This window comes from Ceratotherium simum, chromosome 33, assembly GCF_057802395.1.
Source record: "Ceratotherium simum simum isolate JZ-2026a chromosome 33, ASM5780239v1, whole genome shotgun sequence".
Lineage (NCBI taxonomy): Eukaryota > Metazoa > Chordata > Mammalia > Perissodactyla > Rhinocerotidae > Ceratotherium > Ceratotherium simum.
In genome coordinates this window covers 9,379,978-9,406,642 of record NC_141932.1, presented here as the reverse complement: position 1 = coordinate 9,406,642, position 26,665 = coordinate 9,379,978, and the positions used below count along the sequence as shown (strand labels likewise).

Here is a 26,665-nt window from a genome sequence, read left to right as displayed (position 1 = left end):
CAAATGGAGAATAGCCTATTATATGTGGTGATATATTTACCCTTCGTATTCCTTTTTCTTATTCCTGATGTTACACGTTTCCTTCTGTTATTTCCTTTTTGTCAGAACTTTTATCAGTTCTCTTTTAGCAGGTCTGCTGGCAACAAATTCTTAGTTTCCTAGCAATAGCGCTCCTGTTTTCTTTTCTATCCAGAGTTACTTCCCTTGATATAATAAGGATATTCAATCCAGTTTACAAAAGGTGAGTCCTGCTTTTGACAAAAAAAAAAGGACATCTCCCACATAGTGTTGTGGCAGAGTTCAATCCCCAACTTCGTGTTGAGTAGTTCATTCCTTTAGAAATATTTTTTGAGCATCTACACTGTGCCAGACACTGGGGACATGTCAATGAAGAAAACAGGCAAAGTCATGGCCTTTATAGAGCATACAGTCTAGTGAAGGAGATTGAGTAAAATAAATACATAATAGAATGTCAGTTCTGATAAATGCTATGAAGAAATATCAAGCCTAGTAGAAAGGTTGTACTGGAGGAGATGTTTTAGTAAGGGTTTTCAAGGAAAGCTGTTCTGGGCGGATGTAATTTGAATCAAGACCTAAGTGTACTGAGGGGAGCCAGCCAGCATAATATTTGTAAGCCAGGAACACCCCAGATCTGTTTCTAAGTGTTTTCTCGGGGCTTCCTGCCTCAGGATTCTCTGAGAAGCTTGTAAAAGATATAAATTCGCGAGTCACATCCAGACCTCCTAAGCCAGAACTTCTGGGACTAGGGCCCAGGATCTGGGTTTATAAAATGAGCTTTCTGTTCTACATTTAAATTTGAACATCTCTGCCCTAAATCCTGGATTAGTGCTCCCGCCCCGGGGTATTAAGATGGACTTGAGGCAGATATTCTGTAGCAAAGAACCAGACATGAGTGCTCCCCGAGTCTGACGCTCAGATCCTTTCTACTTGTCCTGTGAACCTACACATGCTGTCATGGCAAGGGGTCAGATCAGCTCATGCCTGAAACTGATCAGTCAGTGTCCCAGAATGGGCTGCCCAGGCGGCTCTGAGCTCTCTGATGCCCACCAGATGCTGAATTTACCTTTCAGAGCTTGACATCCCAAGTGAATGGGGCTGAAATTTAATCCCTGAAGGGAATATAATATTCTTACTATTAAGAAATTATGAAAACAAATTCTTAATGTATCAAAATTTGAAAACATATATAAGCAAATGAAATTTTAAATCATCCATAATTGTACCTGAATCAAGCATTAACAGTATATTCTCCCCAAATTTTCAAATGCATGTAAGTGTATTTCTCTTATGAAAGAAAAATGAGTCTATTTTATATTTACTATATTATTAACATGTACATCATTAAATATTCTAAAACTTTTCTAAAATTGACATCTTTTTATAATACTAAAGTAATACATATTTATGATACAAAGATGTATTAATGGAGAATTGCAAAAATTGAGAACGTGAAAACTTCTGACATTCTCCACCCGTTTAGCACAAACCCTAATGTAATCCAAACTAAACGTTTTATTGAACCAATCACAATTTTCAAAAAGACAAATGTTTATGACCCCCTCATAATGGGATCATAATATATATATTATCTTGCAGATACGTTTTTTGTCCTCTGAAGAATATGGTTATCTTTCCTTATTTATACTGACAATTGTAGTATATTCTTTTTAATTGCTATATACTGTTGAGTGGATCTTCCATAACTTACTAAAGTATTCCTCTATCATTGTACATTTAGATTTTTCCCTTTTTTTAAATTACAAAAGCGCCGTGGTTAATATTAAGAACACTTTTTACCGAATTAACTGTTAGAATTGCTGGGTCAGAGAGAATGAAAAATTTAAATTGGATCCAGGTTGCCTTCCAAAAAGGGGGTGTCTACTTAAATCCTCTACAAGTAAACCTCCAACACCTGCATAAAAATAACACTTTAAAGTGTGCTCTATTTTTACTTTGAGAACTATGCAAAGTATAATTGCATTATCTCATAATTTCATACTCTCAAATGCACCCGTCATTTATTTTTGGAAAAAATATGTAGCCATTTGCTCCTTCACTTCATCCCCTTCCCCACTAGAGGTCGCTGTGTATGTACGCCCCTGTGGGTACAGTATTAGCATTTTTATGGAAATCCGCCGCATTGGCTTCGCCCCTTCAATGGCTGTCTTACTTCCTTCTAAACCACAAAGGCCTTACCCACTCCACACACAACCGCTCTCTCCCCAAACCTAAGACTTTAAGTGACCACTGCTTTTCTCAACCCTGTGACTGCCGCCTCTCCGGTGACATCTCGGCGTCTACAAACCTTTTTTATCTTCCCAAGTCGTGGGGCGGTCTCAGCCCACTCTGCCGTACGGACACACGCCTTCCTCTAAGATGGCCGCGCCCATGGCGCTCCAGCGTAACGTCTCCGCTCTAGAGTGCACACAGGGCGCCGCCATCTTTCTTTGTTCCCCAGCCGGCTGAACGTGCCATGTTGGCCTTGAATAGGCAACGGCCTCTGAAGTCTTACGCAGTTAGCACAGCATTGTTGCCTGTCCCTCGCAGCGAGCAGGTAGAAGCATTGAGGTGGCCAGGAAAGACTTAGATTCTTCCCGCAGCCGTTATGGCCCCTCCCTTCAGAAACGCCGAGGTGGGCGTGGCCATGTTACGTCATAGAGCGGGCCCGCAGCCGGAACTCGGAAATCCGGCAGCGCTCGGAGGTCCTCGCCGGACTCCCTGGTCCCAGCCGGTCAGCGTCCGTAGGGACCGCGAAGGAGGGCGTCCGAATAGGAAGTGCTTTCGGACGTGGGCTCAGCCTTTTGGCGCTGCCAGGGATGTCTGGACAGGTTCGGGATCAGGTGAGTCGGGTTCCGGGCTTGGATTCCCGGCCCGTGGGGACCGTGAAACGTGAGCATGTGTGAAGGACCGTAGTTGGGACTTTATTTGGCTTCAGTCACTGAGGGATTTGGGCGTTAAGTGATGGGGCCTTTGGCACTCGGTGATTAAGAGTCTGAAGAAATCATCCACCCCGAGGCCGACTCTGTCAGGTTCGAGGTCCACGTGGAGCACTGGCTTGTGGGACTGTGGTTGAGAAGTGGGGTGTAAAGTTTGTATCAGTGAACGCGGGGTCTCTTCCAGGTTCGCGATTTAAAGTGGGGCAGTGTTAGAGAAGCCTGGGTTAGGGGATATCCCTGTTGGTTTCTTGGGCATATTTGGGGTTTAATATGCCGTTGAATATAGGACTCAGTCATAGAGGCGCCAGGTGGAGGTTGTCGGTGTTTGAGGAGGTCCAGGGCCCCTGGAAAATCGGTAGGTTCAGGCTCAAACCTTGAATGCCGGAAACAGACTGGTGGGGTGCATTTCCCCAGTTAACTCAAATCCAGTTCACTCCTTCAAGTTCAAGTCCGTCCTCACGGACCTTACTAAAAACTTTTTGTCTCCCCGCATCACCACTTTTCTCACTGTCCCCTCAAAATTCAGTGTGGTTGGCAGTGATCTAGTGATATGTTTACTATTAAAGATGTAAACATCTTGCCTCCAAATTTATTATACTTCTTTTGGATATTTCCTTTTAGGGTCGTTCTAACTCAAGTAAAAGCATCTCCTTTACCCTATATTCTGTTTCACAGTGAGAACCTTTTTTTTTTTTTTTTTTTACATTTGGGATAATCTATATAAACATAAGGACAGTTGATTGTATAACTTCATTTCTCATCCTCAACATATTTGCATATGAGATGATATCTTATACATTTTTTAATAGTTGCAATAGTATCAACACAGATTGGTGAGCCAGTGGCATGGTGCCTGGAATCCAATGTATTCATTACTGTGAGTAGTATTGACATAAAATACTCAAAAGTATTCAATTATAATTTCAGTAACCCATTTTGACTTTCTGATTGCACAGATTCTTCCACTTCATTTAAACTTTTACTGTGTCCTCTTTTTTTTGTCTCAGAGATTTCTGGCTATGTTTATTCCGTGGTAAACTTTTCCTTGACAGCTTTTTGCAATTAGAGTTGGTGTTTTTTCATTCCCTCTTTTTTTTTTTGGTGAGGAAGATCAGCACTGAGCTAACATCTGATGCCAGTCCTCCTCTTTTTGCTGAGGAAGACTGGCCCTGGGCTAACATCGTGCCCATCTTCCTCTACTTTACATGGGAGGCTGCTACAGCATGGCTCTACAAGCAGTGCATTGGTGCATACCTGGGATCCGAACCAGCGAACCCCGGGCCATCGCCGCGCGCACCTAACCACTTGAGCCATGCGGCTGGCCCCCGTTCCCTCTTTTTTTGTGCTATAGAAAAGGAAGTCCTTGTTGTTGTTAGTCTGAGGTTTAATTTGTTGTTAGTCTGAGGTTTAATTGACATACCATAAATTCACCAAGTATAAGTATACACTTCAGTGATTTCAACTGAGTTTCTAAAGTCAACCATCAGCACAATCTAATTTTAAAACATTTCTGTCACCCCAAAAAGTTTTCTTGGTTCTCCATGCCCTCAGTCTCCACTCCTACCCCCAGCCATGCACAACCACTGATCATCTTCCTGCCTCTGTTAATTTGCAATTGCTGGACATTTCATATAAACAGAATCATTAAATATGTAGTTTTTTGTGGCTGCCTTTTTTTCATTTAGCATAATATTTTTGAGGTCTGTCTATATTATAATTATCACCAAGTTTTTTCTTTTTTTTTCAAATGACTTCGGGCAAAATTGACATACAGTAACCTGCCCATATTTAAATCGTACAGATTGGTAAGTTTGACATATATACTCATGAAACTATCACAATGAAGATAGTGAACACACCCATCACCTCCGGAAGTTTCTTTGTGCCCCTTTTTAATCTATCCCTCTTATGTTTCCCCACCCCTCCCCAAGCAACCACCGATCTATTTTTCATTACTATAGGTTAGTTTTTATTTTTTAAAGTTTTATTTAAATGAAATCATACAGTATGTACTTGTTTTTATTCTGATTTGTTTGCCTCAGCATTAATATTTTGAGATTCATCCTTGTGTGTCTCCATAGTTCCTTTTTGTTGCTTTGTATTCCGTTGTAGGGATATCAATTTATTCTGTAGGGTTTACTAATTCACCTGTTGAGGGGCATTTGTGTTGTTTCCAATTTGTAGCTATTACAGATAAAGCTTCTATGAATGCTCATGTTCAAATCTATATTTGCATATATTTTCCTTTTTCTTGGGTAAATCCCTAGGAGGTGAATGGCTAGATCATATAGTGGGTGTATGTTTCACTTTTTAAGAAATTGCTAAACTGTTTTCCATAGTGATTGTACTTTGTATTTCCACCAGAAATATATGGTTGTTCATGTTGCCACATCTTTGCCAGCACTTGGTATCACCATTCTTTTTAATTTTAAGCATTCTAATAGGCGTAGAGCAGTATCTTGTGGTTTTAGTTTGTATTTACCTAATGGTGGCTAATGATGTTGAGCATCTTTTCATGTGCTTGTTTACCATCCATATGTCTTCCTTGGTGAAGTCTCTGTTCAAGTCTTTTGCAGTTTTCTGTTGTGTTTTCTTATTGTTGATTTTTAGAATTCTTTATATGGTCCGGATACAAGTCTTTTATCAGATATATGATTTGCAAATATTTTCTTCCTATCTATAGTTTACCTTTTCTTTTTGCTTTAGAATGTCTTTTGATGTGCAAAATTTAATACCAATTCAATTTATCAGTTTTCTTCTTTTATAGCTCACTGGTTTGGTGACACATCTAAGAATTCTTTGCTTAACCCAAAGTCATGAGAAATGTCTTCTGTGTTTTCTACACAATAATGTGTGTGTATATGTGTGTGTGTTAGATAGATAGATAGATAGATATAGATATGGATATGACTACTTATTTATTTATTTTGTGAGGAAGACTAGCCCTGAGCTAACAGCCGTTGCCAATCCTCCTCTTTTTGCTGAGGAAGATTGGCCCTGGGCTAACATCCGTGCCCATCTTCCTGTACTTTATATGGGACGCTGCCATAGCATGACTTGGCAAGCGGTGCATCGGTGCGCGCCTGGAATCTGAACTTGCAAACCCTGGGCCGGCGCAGCAGAGTGCACGCACTTAACCACTGCGCCACCGGGCTGGCTCCTGGATATGACTTTCTTTTTTAGAACAGTTTTAGGTTCACAGCAAAACTGAGTGGGAACTACATAGAATTCCCAAATACCCCCTATTTCCACACATGCACAACCTTCTTCACTGTCAACATCCTGCACCAGACTGGTATATTTGTTACAATCATTCAACCTCTGTTGACACATCATTATCACCTAAAGTGCATAGTTTACATTAGGGTTAACTCTTGGTGTTGTACATTCTGTGGGTTTTGACAAATGTACAGTGACATGTATCCATCATTTACTATCATACAGAGTAGTTTCACTGCCCTAAAAGTCCTCTTTGTTCTGCCTGTTCATCTTTACCCTCTCGCCAACTCCTGGCAACAGCTGATCTTTTTACTGTCTCTATAGTGTTGCCTTTTCCAGAATGTCATATAGTTGGAATCATACAGTATGTAGCCTTTTTAGATTGGTTTCTTTCACTTAATATGCATTTATATTTCCTCCTTGTCTTTTCGTGGCTGGATAGCTCATTTACTTTTAATGCCTAATAATATTCCCTTGTCTGAATGGATAAAACTGCTATAAACATCCATGAACATGTTTCTGTGTGGACATAAGTTTTCAGCTCATTTTGGTAAATACCAAGGAACGTGATTGTTGGATCATATGAGTATGTTTAGTTTTGTAAGAAACTGCCAAACTGTCTTCCAAAGTGGCTGCTCCATTTTGCATTCCCACCAGCCATGAATGAGAGTTCCTATTGCTCTGCACCCTCTCCAGCTGCTGGTGGTGTCAGTGTTTTGAATTTTGGCTATTTTAATAGGTGTGTAATGGTATCTCATTGTTTTAATTTGTTATTCCCTGATTACATATGATGTTGAACATCTTTTCATGTGCTTATTTGCTATCTCTATATCTTCTTTGGTGAGGTGTCAATTCAGGTCTTTTGCCCATTTTTTAATTGAGTTGTGTTTTCTTATTGTTGAGTTTTAATAGTTCTTTGTATATTTTGGATAACAGTCTTTTATCAGATATGTCTTTTGCAAATATTTTTTCCGGCCTGTGGCTTGTCTTCTCATTCTCTTGAGATAGTTTATAATTTTAGCTGTTACATTTAAATTTATTATCTATTTTAATTTAATTTTTTAATGTATGGTGTGAGGTAAGGATCTAGGTTCAGATTTTTGGAAATGGATATCCAGTTGTCCCAGTACGATTTGTTGCAAAGACCATCCTTTCCCACATTGCATTGTCTTGCATTTTTATTGAAAATCAGTTGACCATACGTGTATTTATTTCGCAACTCTCAATTCTATTGCACTGAATTATGTATCTATCATTATCTCACTACAATGCCTATCTTTATTACTATGGCATTATAGTAAATTTTGAAATAGGTTAGTATAAGTGCTCCAACTTTATAATTCTATTTTACAATTGGTTTGGCTATCCTAGGTTCTTTGCCCTTTTTTTGTGAGGAAGATTTCTTTTTTTGCTGAGGAAGATTCACCCTGAGCTAACGTCAACGTCTGTCGCCAATCTTCCTCTTTTTTCACTTGAGGAAGGTTAGCCCTAAGGTAACATCCGTACCAGTCTTCCTCTGTTTTATATGTGGATCTCTGCCACACCATGCTGATGAGTGGTGTATGTCCGTGCCCATGAACCTGAGTCGTGAAAGTGGAGTGCACCGAACTTAACCACTAGGCCATGGGGCCAGCCCTAGGATTCTTTACCTTTTAATGTAAGTGTTAGAATCAGCTTCTTGATATTTATAAAATTCCTGGGGTACTTTTGATAGTGATTTCATTGAATCTTTATCCATTTGGGGAGAATTGCCATGACAACCATACTGAATCTTCCAATCCATGGGCTTGGAATGTCTCTCCATTTATTTATATCTCTTTAAATTTGTCTCAGAAATGTTTTATAGTTTTCAGTATATAAGTCTTGCATTAGTTTTAATTTCTTCTTAAGTATTATTTTTTCTTTTCAATGCTATTGTGTGTGGAATTTCTTCTTAAGTTTCCTTTTTGACTGGATCATTGCCAGTATAGAGATATACAACTTACTTTAATATATTGATATTGTACCCTGCAATCTTGCTAAACTTATTATTATTATTTTGTGTGCGTGTGAGGAAGATCAGCCAACATCTGATGCTGATCCACCTCTTTTTTGCCGAGGAAGATTGGCCCTGAGCTAACTTCTGTGCCCATCTTCCTCTACTTTATATATGGGACGCCGCCACAGCATGGTGTCACAAGTGGTGCATTGGTGCACGCCCAGGACCCGAACCCACAAACCCTGGGCCGCTGAAGCGGAGCGCGCACACTCAACCACTTGCGCCACTGGGCCGGCCCCATTTGTTTGTTATTTTTAATACGGGTTTTTTGCATGTATTTTTTAGGATTTTTCTATATACAAGATCATGTTGTCTATGAATAAGGACAGTTGTACTCTGCATTTCTCATCTGGATGCCTTTAATTTTTATTTACTTATTTATTTATTTATTTAATGTTTGTTACCGATTGAACTGGTTAGAACTACTAGTGTAGTAATGGATACAAGGGGTGAAAGCAGGCATCCTTGTCTTGTTCTCACTTCTAGGAGAAAAACATTCAGAATTTTACCATCAAGTGTGATATTAGTTTTGGTTTTTTGTCAATGCCCTTTGTCAGTTTGTCTCCTACTATTCCTAGTTTTTTGAGAGTTTTAATCATGAATGGGTATTAGATGTGGTCACATACTTCTGTATCTATTGAGAATAACACATGGGTTTTATCCTCTACTGTATTAATTTGGAATATTATATTAATTTATTTTCACATGATAAACCAACCTGGTATTCTTGGGATAAGTCCACCTTAGTTGTTAGCCACGGTAATAATGTAGGTATTGTAGTGACATGATGGTAGATACATAATTCAGTGCAATAGAATTGAGAGTTGAGAAATAAATACATGTATGGTCAATTGATTTTCAACAAAAGTGCATATAAAAAATACATGTTTTTTATGTTATGCAGCATTTATTTTGCTAGTATGTTGTTAATGATTTTTCACCTATTTTCACGGAAGAGAAATCTTTTTCCGTGCTTTGTCTGGCTTTGGTATCCTGGTAATACTTGCTTCATAGAGTGAAGCCACCTGGGCCTAGGCTTTTCTTTGTGAGATGACTTTTAATTACTAATTCAATTTCTTTACTTGTTATATATCTATATCTATTCACTTGTTATATATCTATTAAAGTTTTTATTATTTGTCTCTTTTTGTTATTTGTTTTGTTATTTGTCTCTTTCTAGGCATTTGTCCATTTCATGTAAGTAGTATATATATTACTTTTTAATCAGTGGTTATTCAGAAGTGTGCTGTTTAATGTCCAAATGTTTTTTTGTTTTTAATTTTTTGTTTATTGCAGTAACATTGGTTTATAGCATTGTATAAATTTCAGGTGTACATCATTATACTTCTATTTCTGCATAGATTACATCGTGTTCACCACCCAAATACTAATTACAACCCATCACCACACACATGTGCTGAATTATCCCTTTCGCCCTCCTCCCTCCCCCCTTCCCCTCTGGTAACCACCAATCCAATCTCTGTCTCTATGTGTTTGTTTATTGTTGTTATTATCTACTACTTAATGAAGGAAATCATACGGTATTTGACCTTCTCCCTCTGACTTATTTCACTTTGCATAATGCCCTCACTGTCCATCCATGTTGTCACAAATGGCTGGATTTCATCGTTTCTTACGGCTGAGTAGTATGCCATTGTGTATATATACCACATCTTTATCCATTCGTCCCTTGATGAGCACTTAGGTTGCTTCCAAGTCTTGGCTATTGTGAATAACGCTGCAATGAACACAGGGGTGCATGTATCTTTATGCATTGGTGTTTTCAAGTTCTTTGGATAAATACCCAGCAGTGGAATAGCTGGATCATATGGTAGTTCTATCCTTGATTTTTTGAGGAATCTCCATACTGTTTTCCATAGTGGCTGCACCAGTTTGCACTCCCACCAGCAGTGTATGAGAGTTCCCTTCTCTCCACATCCTCTCCAACACATGTTGTTTCCTGTCTTGTTAATTATAGCCATTCTGACAGGCGTGAGGTGATATCTCATTGTAGTTTTGATTTGCATTTCCCTGATAGTTAATGATTTTGAACATCTTTGCATGTGTCTGTTGGCCATCTGTATATCTTCTTTGGAGAAATGTCTGTTCAGGTCTTTTGCCCATTTTTTAATTGGGTTGGTAATTTTTTTGTTGTTGAGATGCATGAGTTCTTTATATATTTTGGAGATTAAGCCCTTATCAGATGTATGGTTTGCAAATATCTTCTCCCAATTGTTAGGTTGTCTTTTCGTTTTGTTGATGGTTTCCTTTGCTGTGCAGAAGCTTTTTAGTTTGATGGAGTCCCATTTGTTTATTTTTTCTATTGTTTCTCTTGCCCGGTCAGACATGGTGCTTGAAAATATGTTGCTAAGACCGATGTCGAAGAGCGTACTGCCTATGTTTTCTTCTAGAAGTTTCATAGTTTCAGGTCTTACATTCAAGTCTTTAATCCATTTGGAGTTAATTTTTGTGTATGGTGTAAGGTAAGGGTCTACTTCCATTTTTTGCATGTGGCTGTCCAGTTTTCCCAACACCATTTGTTGAAGAGACTTTCTTTTCTCCATTGTATGTTCTTGGCTCCTTTGTCAAAGATTAGCTGTCCATAGATGTGTGGGTTTATTTCTGGGCTTTCGATTCTATTCCGTTGATCTGTGTGTCTGTTTTTGTGCCAGTACCATGCTGTTTTGGTTACTATAGCTTTGTAGTATATTTTGAAATCAGGGAGTGTGATACCTCCAGCTTTGTTCTTTTTTCTCAGGATTCCTTTAGCTATTCGGGGTCTTTTGTTGTTCCATATAAATTTTAGGATTCTTTGTTCTATTTCTGTGAAAACTGTTGTTGGAACTTTGATAGTGATTGCATTGAATCTATAGATTGCTTTAGGAAGTATGGACATCTTAACTATGTTAATTCTTCCAATCCAAGAGCATGGAATATCTTTCCAGTTCTTTGTGTCTTCTTCAATTTCTTTCAGCAATGTTTTATACTTTTCCGTGTACAGCTTTTTCACCTCTTTGGTTAAGTTTATTCCTAGGTATTTTATTCTTTTTGTTGCAATTGTAAATGGGATGGTATTCTTAATTTCTCTTTCTGCTACTTCGTTGTTAGTGTATAGAAATGCAACTGATTTTTGTATGTTGATTTTGTATCCTGCAACTTTCATTCTGAAGTTGATACCTAATTCAATTTTGTTGTGGTTGAAAATATATTTTTAATTGATTGACGTTTATTTTATATCCTAACATGTGATCTTTCCTGGAGAATGTTCCATGTACCTTTGAAAAGAATGTATATTTTGTTGCTGTTGAGTGTAGTGTTAAATAAATGTCAGTTAAGTTGATTGACTGTGTTGTTCAATTCTTCTTTATCCTGGCTGATTTTCTGTGTGTGTGTGTGTGTGTGTGTGTGTGTTTTAGTTATTGAGAGTGGGGTATTGAAGCTTTCAGCTGTTATTGTTGAATTGTCTCTTCCTCTCTTCAGTTTTGTTATTTTTTGCTTCACGTGTTTTGCAGTTCTGTCATTAAATGTGTATAGATTTATAATTATATCTTCCTCATATATACACACTTTTATCATTATTGCCAACCAGGGAAAACTCACATAAGCTTTGGTGTCCAGAGTTTTTGTTGGGGCTCAGTGAACATAGACCTGATGGACCGCCTGTGTGGCTGACCTTAGTCTCCAGCCTCTCCAGAGGTTGAGCTGATACCACGTGGTCCAAGGCCCTTTACCATAAATCACATTATTAGCATAGACTATCTTACATGGCCTAAGCCTCCCAGGTAAGCAAAGACACTCTTATCAGGCAGGATGTTCTAAGAGCTTAGAGGTTCCCTGCCAGGAACTGAGAGCAAAAGCCAAACCTCTTTTGGGCCAGGTTAACCCTTTAGTGCACAGAATGAAATAAGACAGTCCTTAGATTTGCTTAGTGCATTGATCTTCACGCTGAGGTGTGTGTACCCATAGAGCATATAAAGACTTCTGAAGCAGGATATGGGCACACGTGCTTTTTAAAGACACAATGTCCAGATCCTTGGGACCTTCCATATGTCCTCTTTCCTGACATTGATCTGCCTGGTAATTCACCTGCCTCTAGAGGCAAATGCTCTGCCGCTTCTACTTTCCCACCTCTCCTTTATAGTCTGCCGCTTCTGCTTCACAAAGGCATGCCTTTCACATGTTGAGAACCTTGTTGTATTGCCCAAGAATGCAAAAGCCTCTGGGGCACCAAAGAAAGGAACAGTTGGAAATATTGGAGTCCTTTATTTAAGGTAAGTGCACAGTAGCAGTGACAACATCTGGGCCCAGAGGGAATGTACACTCAAAGTCGTTTTGCTCTTCAGCCCACAGGTGCTGGCTCCCCAGGAGCAAGAGCCATCAGGTGAAGGAATGAGGGAAGAAAGGAGGTTCTTGGACTTGGATATCTTCATTTCTGGGGACAGCTTTAACTGGACACCAAGATTTCTGACCATAAGAACCTCATGGCAGATGCAGGAGAGACAAAAGACTTAGAATCCATGTCACTTACTATTTCCAGAGCACAGAAGAAAATGATCGAGGCCCAGGTGATTTGTTTTGTTATATCTTTCCTTTGTTTTCTGACGAATTTGTGGTGACCTGAAAAAAATCACTTCAACTAAAAGAAGTATAAATTGGGATAGTTGGGTTCTGGGGAGAAATTAACTTAGACTGTAAATTCAAAATCGAGGCAAAGTGGGATCAAGAATATATTGTTCATAGGGGTCAGACTAAATGATTAGTATTGGAACATAATGTGTGACTGTGGTGGTTCCTATGGGTTACATTAGCTGTCATTGTGTGTTTAATGTCTCTAACAGACATCACAACCAGAGAAACACGGAAAGCTACATGATATGCACTGACTGTGGGGGGAAGGCAGTTCCTTGGGGGCTTCAATAGTTTATGTCACTTAGGTCTCAGGAAATTTCTTTGATGGATTTTCCTAGAGGGAATCAGTGGACGGTATCCTTAACCACAGCCTTCTGATGAGTGGCAAAGCAGATTTCCTACAGCTGTGTCTTACAGAGGGCCTCAGAATCTCCTCTGGGTATATATCAGGCAGAGCTCAGTGGATACAGTTCTTCAGAGGACCATAGCCTGGTGTCCCAGGGACCCAGCTTTATGGCAGTCTGGTTTTGTTCAGGAATAAAACCTAAGTGGCCTAGGAAAATGAAAAGGTTGCATGACTCTCAAATGGTCCTCCCTGAACAAGTAGTTGAAGTGGAGTTTGAGTGCAAATTTGGCAATAGTGAGTTGAAAGTAATTTGCTCAAGTAAGAGCTTGGGTTGTCACCATTCATAGAGTTTGCTTTATAACTTTCACTCCATCTCAGAGTGGAGTGAGAGTGGAGTCTTTCTCTATGTTTAAATATAATTCTTATTTACTTTTTCCTTTTTTTACCATTTTTTTTTAAGTACACAGATGACTCATGGTAAAAGAGTGCCTCTTAATCCCCTAGTGTAGCGTTAACAAACACCTGGTAGTGCATACTTCTTTCCTTGTACGTGGGGGTGTATTTACAAGTGCATGTGTATATATATGTACATATCTACATACCTGAATGTGTACATCTATTATGACATTTTATAGGAATGGAAGGATACTCCAAACAACATAGATAACAGTAAGGGGCTCCCCACTAGCTGAAGTACCACTGCCCTGGTACCAAATTGAGCATCTAAAAGCAAGATGACTGCAGGCCAGCCCGGTGGCATAGTGGTTAAGTGCGTGTGCTCTGCTTTGGTGGCCTGGGGTTTGTGGGTTTGGATCCTGGGTGCGCACCGATGCACCACTTGTCAAGCCATGCTGTGGCAGTGTCCCATATAAAGTAGGGGAAGATGGGCATGCATGTTAGCCCGGGGCCAGTCTTCCTCAGCAAAAAAAAAAAAAAAAAAAAAGGAGGATTGGCATTGGATGTTAGGTCAGGGCTAATCTTCCTCACAGACACACACAAAATAAATAAATAAAAGCAAGATGACTGCAGTTGACTGAAGAACATTACCAATATAGCTATATAAAATTCCATGAGTTCATAGTCATACTCAAAAAAAAGACCATTGGAGTTTGAGAAAACAAAATCTTTAATCTTTGGAATGATAAAGTAACATAAACATATGTTGTTTTTGGGAACAGAGGTGGAGGCTCACCCTGAGTTTGAGAAATAGATTCAATGTGAAATAATGCAGGCTTCGTTGATAACAGCTCCTTGACTATTACACTCATATATGAACCACCTCTCCAGAATGAACCACAGTGGTCATTTTCATGTACATCCTCCAGACTGTTTTCAGTGTATTGATGTTCTTTACATATTAGTGCTGACAGGTCAGCTTTCTTCTTTTTCACCTGATGCAATGAACTCCAAATGATGTATGTGTGATAATTTAATAATTCACCTATTGATGAATATTTAGTTTTTGTGGTTTTTTTTGTGAGGAAGATTAGCCCTGAACTAATCTGTTCACTAATTGGTAATCTGGTACTAATTGGTAACTATCTGTTATCAATCCTCCTCTTTTTGCTGAGGAAGATTGGCCCTGGGCTAACATCCATGCCCATCTTCCTCTGCTTTATATGTGGGACACCACCACAGCATGGCTTGATGAGCAGTGGATAGGTCCACGCCTGGGATCCAAACCTGCAAACCCTGGGCCGCCAAAGCAGAGCAGGCTAACTTAACCACTACGCCACTGAGCCAGCCCCTGAATATTTAGATATTTTTGTTATTGTAAACCATATAACCATGAACGTCCTTGTTAATGGCTTTTTGTGAAATTGTATCTATATTTCTTCAAAGTGGCTACAGAGAAACCAATTACTGGGTGTGGTTATTTCACATTTTAATGTATACTTCCAGTTGCGGTACAAATGGCTGTTCCAATTTATGGTCAATGTAGCATTATGGTAAACAGCGTTGACTCTGGAGCCAGTTGCTAGTTATGTGACTGCGCACTTCATTTAGCCATTACACACCTTAGTTTTCTCATCTTTAAAATGGGGATAATGATGATGATACCTACCTCATCAGGTAGAGTATAACATGAGTTAATCTATACAAAGAGTTTAGAAGAACACGTGGTGTATAGAATGTCATATGTCAGAACATCCAGTGCCCTGAATCTTGCCAATACTTGTTATTATGTTATCAAATTGCATATTTTCCACAATCTGTATGATTCCACAATCTGTAGTATTCTTTTGCCTTATTTTATTTTGCATTTTATTAATCACCAGCGGGGTTCAGATTCTTCTTATGTCTTTGTTGCTCCTTTGGATTATTTCTTTTTTGATATGTGGTCCTCATTCTTTGCTCCTTTTAAAAATTCTCTTTTTGTCTTACTGATTTATAGTTGTTTATCTCGACTGTATATTGATCCTTTTGTAGGTTACAAACATTTTTCTAGACTCTTACTTGTCTTTTAGCTTTGTTCTTAATATCTTTTCCCATGCAAAAGTTGTATTTTTGATTGAAATTAAAATTGTCAATCTTTTTCTTTATGGCTTTTTACTTGTGTTGTAAACATTCTATATTTTATTCTATTCTTTCGTAAGTTCTTTCTTTAAAAGTTTCTGTCCAATATTCATTACCTATTGGTGCTGTGAAATAATAACAAATATGTTTATATTGGTCCCTGCCTCTGGTTCTGCTAATATTTAGTATTTTAGCCTGGTTCCTGACACAGAACTCCTAAAATGCTTGTAATTTCCCCAATGATAGGAGTGTCTGACACAGAGCTCCTAAGTCCTTTCAAATTTCTTGGGTGATAGCAGTATCTTTTGTTCTAATGAGGTGACTCTGTCTGGGCTCCTGGATGGCTCCTGGATGGGGCCTGGTCACTAGAAAGACCAAGCCATGATTAGAAGCTTGGAACTTTCAGCCCCATCCCCCATCCTCTGGAGAGGGGCCAGGGGCTAGGAACTAGATAATGAGTTAATAATCAATTATTAGATCATGCCTATGTGGTGAAGTTTCCATAAAAATCCCAAAAGTACAGGGTTTGGAGATCTTCTGGATTGGTGAACACATCTACGTGCTGGGAGGGTTGTGTACCCCAGCCCTGGGCTCGGGACTCTCGCCCTATGTACCTGTTCATCTGGCCGTTCATCCGTATCCTTTATAATATCCTTTATTATATGATAAACCAGGAAACATAAGAAGTGTTTCCCTGAGTTCTGTGAACTGTTCTGGCAAGTAATTGAGCCCAAAGAGAAGGTTGTGGGAACCTCCGATTTGTAGCCAGCTCAGACAGTGAGTTACCCAAAGACCCACCAGTTGAGATTGCTGTCTGAAATGGGGGGCAGTCTTGTGGGACCAAACCCTTAACCTGTGGGGTCTGCGCTAATTTCACTTGGTTAGTGCCAGAATTTCTTGGTGTGGAAAACCCATGCCAGGGTCACAGAAGTCTGGTCACAGAAGTGTTCTGTATGAGTGTGTAAAGGAAAACAGAAGTGAGTTTTTCCTAGACAAGTGCCTAACAAATTACTCCAAAAACGTAGCAACTTCAAACAACACATGTTTTTTATCTCTCCCTTTCTGCGGGTCAGTAATACTGGTTGGCATAGTTTAGGTGGTCTGTGTTGTTTTTACTCACAACACTTCTGACGCCAAATATGTAGTCTCTTTTCCAACGCCACTTCTCCAGCTCTTTGACACTTAACTACCTGGAGTTAGCATCAGATTACACAGATTTAAGGGTTCAGACCTGCAATAATGCCCCCCACTTCAGATGCCAGTCACAATTCCTGGGCCTCCTGTACTTCTGACTGACCGGCTATAAATCAGGGCCTTCCACAGTCCCTTCTTCGGGTTTGATAACTTAATAGAACACTCACAGAACTCAGGAAAGCACTTTACTTACGTTTACAGGTTAGGATACAACTCAGGAACAGTCAAATGGAAGAGAGAAATAAGGCAAGGTATGGGGGTATGTCACCCTTCCGGTACCTGAATGTGTTCACCAACTTGGAAGCTTGCTGAACCTGTAGTTTTGGGGCTTTTATGGAGGTCTCATTACTTGGGCATGATTGATTAAATCCTTGGCCATTGGTGATTGAGCTCAATCTCCAGCCCCTCTCTCCTCTCTGGAGGTTGGGGGAGTGGAGCTGAAAGTTCCAAACCTTTAATCATATGGTTTGTTCTGGCAACCAGCCCCCATCCTAAAGCTATCTAAGGGCCCTGGCTACCAGTTCTCTCATTAGCATACAAAAAATACTTATAACTTTCGAGTCGGCCCAGTGGTGTAGTGGTTAAGTTCGTGCGCTCTGCTTCAGAGGCCCACGATTCACAGGTTTGGATCCTGGGTGCACACCTGCACACCACTCATCAAGCCATGCTGTGGCAGCATCCCATATACAAGGAAGAGGAAGATTGGCACGGATATTAGCTCAGGCACCATCTTCCTCAACCAAAAAGAGGAGGATTGGCAATAGATGTTAGCTCAGGGCCAGTCTTCCTCACCAAAACACAACACTTTGGAGATTCTAAGCATTTTAGGAGCTGTGTACTAGGAACCAGGGATAAAGACCAAATATTTACTTATCATATCACTGCTGGGTACTTTGTTTCACAGCCTCTCATGAGGCTGTAGTCCATGTGTAAGCCAGGGTGGAGTCTGATCTGAAGGCTTAAATGGGGAAGGATGCACTTCTGAGCTCACTTCTGTGGTTGTTGGCAAGATTCATTTCCAGAAGGGCTGATCAGATGAGATCCTCAGTTTCTACCTGTGTGCTCGTGTAAGACTACTTAGTTCCTTATGGCCTGCCTCCCTAACGTGCCAGCTTGTTTCATCAGAGTCATCAAAGGACAGATTCTTTTGGCAAGGTGGAAGTCATGTATAGGCTAATTGTAAAAGTGGCATCTTGTCACTTTTACCTTATTATTTTCTTTAGAAACCATTCACCAGCTCATGCTCAAGGGAAGGGTACTGCACAGGGCCATGAATACTACTGTATACTAAAGAATTTGGCTGACCTTTATCTCTGACTCCTGAGAGGTAACCTCTAAACCCCCGGAATTACCCATGTGACAGGAGTATCTTTGTTATTCATCCTGGGCCACTGGGCCCACACTTTATAGTTTATGCTAATGAGGTGATTCATACGAGCCCTAGCTAATTTGTCCTAATGAGATAACTCAAGATGGGGACTGTCCATGCCAGAAAAACCAACCATGTGATTAGAGGCTTTGAGCCATGTGATATCAGTCCAACCTCCAGGAAGGGGAAGGACCTGAAGATGGTCAGGTGGTCACTGATTCAGTAAATCATGCATATATAATGAAGCCTCAATAAAAACTGGACACTGAAGTTTAGACGAGCTTCCTTGGTGGGCAGTACTCTTGAGTATTGTCACACATTGTAGCTGGGAAGAGATAATGCTGTCCAGGACTCCATGAGGAGAGTCATGTGTTTCAATACCAAATGGCCTTCACGTCTGGCCTTTTTTGGCACAAAAATCAGGACTTTGAAGCTAATATTCCATTCTTTCCTGAATTTTGTAGTTTGTGGTAGGTAATTTGCCTTGTCTCTGGATGCTTTTATAGTTTCTCTTTGTATTTGGTGTATTGGAGTTTCAGTCGGATGTGTCTAGGTATAGACTTCCTGTTTGGAATTTGTTGGGATTCCTGAATCTGAGGTTTGGAATATTTAATCAGTCTTGAAAGTTTTCAGCTTTTAGATCTTGGTGTACTGCTTCTCCATTACTCTGTTTTCTCTTTCAGAAACTATAAGTAGGCATACATTAGATCTTTTGATGCTATACTTCATATTTATTAATCTCTTACTTATGGTTTTCTTCTTCTCTCTGTGCTGCATTTCCTGTAATTTCTTCAATTATATATTCCAGTTCACTACAGCATATCTAATAATGCTATTAATCTGTCCATTAATACATGTATGTATTATATGTTTGTCTGTTAGAAGTTTTTTTTTTTTTCAGATCTTTCTAATCAACTTTAATAGTCTTTCTGGCTTTAGATCTATCTTGTATAGTTTCTTTTATTCTTTTATATTTATTAAAAATACTATCTTTTAGGGGCTGTCCCTGTGGCCTGGTGGTTAAGTTCGGTATGCTCTACTTTGGTGGACCGGGTTCGGTTCCCAGGTGCGGACCTACGTCACTCATTGGCGGCCATGCTGTGGCAGCGACCCACATACAAAATAGAGGAGGATTGGCACAGATGTTAGCCCAGGGTGAATCTTCCTCAAGCAAAAAGAGAAAGATTGACAACAGATGTTAGCTCAGGGCATCTTCCTCAGCAAAAAACAAAACCCCACTATCTTGTAAGTTCTGGATGTGGAGTCTGGTCATGGTTGATTCTCATGTTGGCTGTGAAGTTTCGTGGCAATGGAGGAATATTTTATTTGTCCTGATGTCATTTGCATGTTTTTAGTATTTGGAAATAGGTGCTAAAATATATAGATAGTAAGATAGGATTTTGCTTCTACTAAAATGTGTTTGAGGAAAGTATATAGATACAGGCTACATGGTAAAAATTCAAACAATTTCCCTCATGCTTCTTCCATATTAATAAAAGGAATTCACATCATATTAAACAGGACTGTTATTACAGGAATCACTGACACTGGAGGATGTGGCTGTGGACTTCACCTGGGAGGAGTGGCAGCTCCTGGACCCTGCTCAGAAGGACCTGTACCGGGACGTGATGTTGGAGAACTACAGCAACCTGGTGTCATTGGGTGAGGACAGCTCCCCTGTGTCTCTTAGAGGTGCCCAGTCACTGGTCTTTCCTCTTTCACTTGATGAAAGTTTTCAGTCACTATGGTCTTCTGAGGAGTCAAATTTTCAATCCTTCCTCTGGCCACAAACGAAGGGGTGTAATCTCCTCTGTCCTGAAAGAGATGTTTTATTTTGCATATGAGAATTGTTTTGTCTCTAAAATGTAATATTTTCCCATCCTGACATAACTATACCCCAAGTCACTGTATCTAAGTCTTCTATCATTTCTCATGAATAGGGTATCAAGTTACCAAACCTGATGTGCTCTCCAAGTTGGAACATGGAGATAAACCATGGATAATAGAGGATGAAATCCAGACTAGAACTTGTCCAGGTGAGTGAGTGAGAACCAGCAAGGGGAGTGGCTGTGGAAGTTGGATTCTAGTCATTTAGAGAAAGTGTCACAGCTGTGAGGGTGTCTGAACCCACCTAAATAGCTCTTCCACACGTTCATCTCACATGAGAACTCTTGTTCTTTGTGGTGTTTAGCTTTAAATATACTCCTTGTCTCTTCTTGGATCTGATACTTATTTATTTCACCTTACATCTTTGTAATTTTCTTGTATAGTGGAATTATATGGTCAACAATAAAGAGCCAGCCCCCACCACATCATCTTTTAAGCACTTTTATTCTATACCAGTCTCATGAAAGAATTTGTTATTCTGTTTTTTCCTAGGAATTGGGAAAGTTGACAGTCATCTGCAAGATGAGATCTGCAAGACATCTCAAAACCAAAGATTTCTGAAGAGCATGCCACAATGCAGTGAACAGAATGCATTTAGAAATATTGTTCATCTGAGCAAAACACATGTTGCCCTAATGCAAAGTCATATGTTTGACTTATGTAGAAAAGCTTTGAAATCAAGTTTAAGTTTAGTTAACCAGAAGAGAAGATGTGAAATAAAGAACTTTGTTGAGTTGAATAGAGATGAGAAATCCTTTCTACATGGTAATCATGAAAAGTTGTGTACTGGAATTAAATTCCCTGAAAGTGCAAAACGAATCAGCACTAAATTCCAAGTCTTGAAGCATCAGGGGACTCACAAAATAGAGAAACTCCATGCATGCATTGAAGGTGAGAAAACCTGCCTCAGGAGTTCTCAGCTCAGTGACAATGAGAGCATTCACACAGGTGAGAAATCCCATGGATGTGATCCATGTGGGAAATCCTTCTCCAGAAATGTCATGTCCACAAAACATCAGAAAACTCATACAAGAGACAAACCTTCTACAACCAATGAATACAGAAAAGGCTCTACTGTGAAGAGCAGCCTCATTGTAGGTCAGCAAACCCACTCAGGAGACAAATCCTATATATGCAGTGAGTGTGGAAAAGGCTTTACAATGAAGCGCTATCTAATTGCACATGAGCGAACTCATAGTGGAGAGAAACCTTACGTATGCAATGAATGTGGAAAAGGCTTCACTGTAAAGAGCAATCTCATTGTGCATCAGCGAACTCATACAGGGGAGAAACCCTATATATGCAGTGAATGTGGAAAAGGCTTTACCATGAAGCGCTATCTTGTGGTACATCAGCGAACTCATACTGGAGAGAAGCCCTATATATGCGATGAATGTGGAAAAGGCTTCACTGTGAAGAGCAATCTCATTGTACATCAGCGATCTCACACAGGGGAAAAATCTTATATATGCAGTGAATGTGGAAAAGGCTTCACTGTGAAGCGCACTCTCATTATCCATCAGCGAACTCATACGGGGGAGAAATCTTATATATGTAATCAATGTGGAAAAGGCTTCACCACGAAGCGCACGCTCATTATACATCAGCGAACCCATACAGGAGAGAAACCGTATGAATGCAATGAATGTGGGAAAGCCTTCAGCCAGAAGATCTGCCTCATACAACATGAGAGATGTCACACAGGAAAGACGCCCTTTGTATGTGCTGAGTGTGGCAAACCCTATTCGCACAAATATGGTCTCATTACCCATCAGAGAATTCACACAGGAGAGAAACCCTATGAGTGCAATGAATGTGGAAAAGCCTTCACCACAAAGTCAGTACTCAATGTACATCAAAGAACTCACACAGGAGAGAGACCCTATGGATGCAGCCATTGTGAGAAAGCCTTCTCCCACTTGTCAAACCTTGTGAAACATAAGAAAATGCACACAAGAGAAATGGGTAGATTCAGTCAAGTTGGAAATTCCTTTAAGAGAGAGTCACAGCTCATTACTTATGAATGAACTCACGCAGAACGAAAATCCTGTTAATGCAGTAACTGTGGAAATGCCTTCTGTGGCAACTAAGACTTCATTAAACATCAGTGTTTTGGACAGATTGGAATTCAGTTATGGTACTGCCTGTTGTCAGATGTGTGCCCTGAGGAGATTAGAGAATTTGCCCAGGAGATAAACCTGGTGAATACAGTGAATGTGGCAGTGCCTTTAGTGATCCTTACCTCACATTTTCTGTCAGTGAAAACATGTTGGAAAAACTCTGATATGCTCAAGGTAGAGATGCCTTGAGCAAAACTTTTAACTTCATTCTATGTCTGAAAAGTGTATACTGAGACAAATTCTATGAATGCAGAGACTAAGAAAGCCTTCTGTGGGGAGATAGAATTTATTATCAGGGATCGTCATAGATCATATGAGCTCATTATTGATAGAAATATTAAATATATATGATATATATGATATATACATATATATATATATAATGACTATGGGAAAGCCTTTACCCAGAAAGAAGACCTCAGTGAGTGTCAAGAGTTCACACTGGAGAAAAATTTTAAGAGGACAATATATATGGCAGGATTTTCAGTGATACGTTCTGCCTCATCATTTGCGAGGAAACCATATAGAAATTAAAACTTGATGAACATGCTAACTGTAGAGCACCTTTAGTCAGATATCAGAGAACTCATGAAGGAATGAAGTCCTGTGAAAATGATACATGTTTGAGTGCTTGTTACAAGTTTAACCTCATTAGACATCAGATAATTTACCTGATGTGCATTTTCAGACAATACTTTGAACCTCCTTTCTAGTTGCCTTGTCAATTCCATAGTTTTCAAAAGTAGTCTGGTTTCCTCATCACTGACTCCTTGGGATTACTCTACACAATGCAGTAGTTGTTCATTCTATGGAATGTTCTATGACTGCCTCCATAATGTATGATTAGCTCTTGCCTTTCTCTGGCTCTAAATTTGATGGTAAGTTTAGCATACTGAACGACTTTAAAAGGAAATTGAATATGAACACGTATTTGCACTTGCTTAACTAAGTTTATAAATACAACCAAATATTTTGCAAAACCACTTTCAAAGTTATTTTTATAAAATGTATAATTTGAAATCATTTGAACTTATAAGAAAATGCAAATGTAGTCCAGAGACTTCCTTAGTATCCCTTCCCCAACTTGTCCCAGTAAAAACATTTTATGTAACCATATTTTATTATCAAATTCAGGAAAATGATGTTGGTAGTAGACTGTTAACTAAACTCCTAACCTTATTTGGGTTTCACATGAATTTTTTTTTTTTTTTTTTAGTTTGTAATTCTAAGAAGCTTTATTATGTTTATAGAATCATGTCACACCATCACAACCAGGATGTAAACTGTTTAATCAATACAGACTCCCTCATACTATCTGTTTATGCTCACACCCTCTATCCAAACCTACCTCTGGTGACCACTTATCTGCTTTCCCTCAGTATAATTTTGTCATTTCATGAATGTTATAAAAATCATTTTTATAACTGGATTTTATACATTTTATATAAATAAGTTTATACAAATTTATAATTTTTTATTAATAGGGAGCATGTAAGCTTTTGGTGTTTTTGTCACTCGGCAAATTGCTCTTAAGACTTATTTGAGTTCATGAAGAGTTGTTTTATTTTTATTAGTGAGTAGCATACATACTGGATGTGCCAGTTTGTTGATCCATTCACTCTTGAAAGAGATTTGTATTGTTACCTGGTTTCAACTGTTATAAATAAAGATGCTGTGAAATCTGCATACAGGGGTGTGTAACATAAATTTGCATCTCTCTACAATAAATACTCAAGTGTGTGATTGTTGGGACATATGGGAAGTTGTGTTTAGCTTTATAAGAAACTACCCAACTTTCTTCCAGAGTGGCTATGCTATTTTACATTCTCCCCAGCAGTGTAAGAAATGTAGTTGTTCCACATCCTCTCCAGCACTCAGTATTTTCCGTATATTTCATTTTAGCTATTCTACTAGCAACATATGAGAGAATCAGTTGCTCTTTATCCTCACTTGTTGTTATCATTATATTTTACCTTAACCACTCTATTAGGTACATAGTATTATCTGATCTTGAGCTTAACTTGCATTTTCCTGATGTTCAATGATGTTGAACTAAAGATGTTCAACACTTTATTATTATGGTTATTATCTTTGGACTTATTTATCTTATAACTGGAAGTTTATACCTTTTGAGCACCTTCATGCATTTTGCCCACCCCTACCCCCGTACCCCTGGCAACCACCAGTTTGTTCTCTGTGTCTATGAATTCAGGGTTTTTTTGGATTCCACATATAAGTGAGATCATATGCTATTTGTCTTTCTCTGTTTGACTTATTTCGCTTAGCATAATGCCCTCAAGGTCCATCCATGAGTCACAAATGGCAGGATTTCCTTTTTTTGTGGCTGAATAATATTCCAGTGTGTGTATATGTCTGTATACAAACCACATTTTCTTTATCCATTCATCCGTTGATGGACACTTGGGTTGTTTCTATGTCCTAGCTATTGTAAATAATGCTGCAGTGCACATGGAGCTGCAGATATCTTTTCGAGATAGTGACTTTGTTTCCTTCAGATAAATACCCACAAGTGAAATTGCTGTATCATCTGGTAGTTCTATTTTTAATGTTTTGAGGAACCTTCATACTGTTTTCCATAGTGGCTGTACCAATTTACAATCTTCTTAATTCTTTTTATGTCTGCCTACTATTCATGAAGAGACATCCCATGTATTCAACAGATCACCTATTCATGTTCATATTGGTTATTAGTTACCTTTGACTGCATTACAAACCTACCTCCCTAAAACTTAAATGTCTAAAGACATTTATTAATTCTCTGTTGTGTGGGTTGAGGGTTGGATTGTCTGGTGTGGGCTGTCTCTACTGGGGCTGCATGGTCTGGATGTCTTTTTTCATATATCTGAGTCTCCACTGGAATGGATGGGGCCATTATTCCCACAGTCTCTCATCCTGCAGGAGGCTAGCCTGGGCTCTGTTACAATGTGTTAGAAGAGCTCCAAGAGAACTAGAACATACCTCAATGAGCAAGTCTATTTCTGTCCTCTGTTTGTGTCATGCTTGCTATTGGACACCTTGTGCGGACTCACTGTGGAGGGATACTATCCAAAGATGTGAATACAAAGATGAAATAATGTTTATGTAACAATCACAAGATTATTTCTTATTTCCTTACAATTGTCAAAATGGATGCGCTATGTATCCCTGGTCATGTTTGTTCTCACAAAGATAATTTCTACTGAGTCAATTATTAAAATTGATTGGTGGCTCAAAGAGAATGAAAAGTTTAAGTTGAGTAATTGCAGATTGTACTCCAAAAACATTTTACTAATTTATATACTCTAGACTCGATCCTGTCCCCCTAAAAAAGACTAAATATAATGTCTAATATTTATTAAGTGTAGTGTGCATTTTTTGAACTTAAAACTATATTAAGCATGATAATATCTCCATTCAAAACTGTATGTGGTGGACACTATTATCTACTATGCAGATGAGAAAAATAAGACTTAGAGAGGCTTAGCATAATAGAATGCCTTTATCCCACAGCCTCGCCATTTTTAATATTATTCATCATTCAATCTTAAGGGTTGAAAGTTTTTGTTTCATATTTACTTTGCATTTATGTGAATACCAGTAAGGCTGGCATTTAAAAAAATTGAGTATTTGCAATTTTAAAAAATGGCCCGTTTATTAATTATTTGGCTACTAAAAAATTTGGATTGTTTTTTTTCTTATTCCTTTTAAAATCTCTGTAATGCTGGTGGTGAGGATGCTGGGAAAGTGGATCTCTCCTATGTTGATGGTGGGAATGGAAAATGGTACATCGGAAAATAGTTTGGCGATTTCTCTTTCTCAATCTACATACCTATATCTATATCTCACACACACACACACACACACACACACACACACACGCATTTCCTTTCCTTCCAATATATATCACCGGTTCAGCTGGATCCATATTTATTCTTTACATTACTATGACTTTGTTGATGCTATTCACAACTGACACACGTAGGATAACATCATTACTTCCCTTTTTTACACAAACTTTTATTCTTCTGGAAGTAGTCATATTTCCCTAATTTCTGGTCACTGGTCTTCAGAGGCCTGCCCTCCTCTTTGGATCCACAGGGTCTAAAGGGAAAGCTCCGCCTCCGTCACAGGTTCCGCCCTTCCCATCGGGTACTGACCTGTTTTGGCTTTTACTGGCCTTTAGTGGCCTCTTCCCCATGACTCGCCCCAAAACATTAACTTTCGCGCCCTCCAGCCACTTTCGTTTCCTGGTCTATGGCCGCCATCCCTGTACCGTCAGAGCTTCTCCAAACCCTGTTCTCTGTTCAAAAGTCGCTTCGACCCGATTTCTGCGACAAACTCGGCCCTGGGATCCTCTACACGCCAGTCCGCTTTTTCCCAAGAGCGAGT

The 26,665-nt window shown here is 39.2% G+C and overlaps 1 protein-coding gene across 1 annotated transcript; it reads left to right on the top strand.

Moving 5' to 3' along the window:
- Window positions 1-2,434: 2,434 nt before the first annotated feature.
- On the top strand, window positions 2,435-22,331 carry ZNF614 (zinc finger protein 614). Its single transcript, XM_087422056.1, has 5 exons — window positions 2,435-2,861; window positions 12,558-12,779; window positions 19,805-19,931; window positions 20,210-20,305; window positions 20,649-22,331. Exons 2-5 carry the CDS (start codon window positions 12,696-12,698, stop codon window positions 22,181-22,183), a joined length of 1,842 nt encoding a protein of 613 aa, XP_087278182.1. The 5' UTR covers window positions 2,435-2,861; window positions 12,558-12,695; the 3' UTR covers window positions 22,184-22,331.
- The last annotated feature ends 4,334 nt before the right edge of the window (window positions 22,332-26,665 follow it).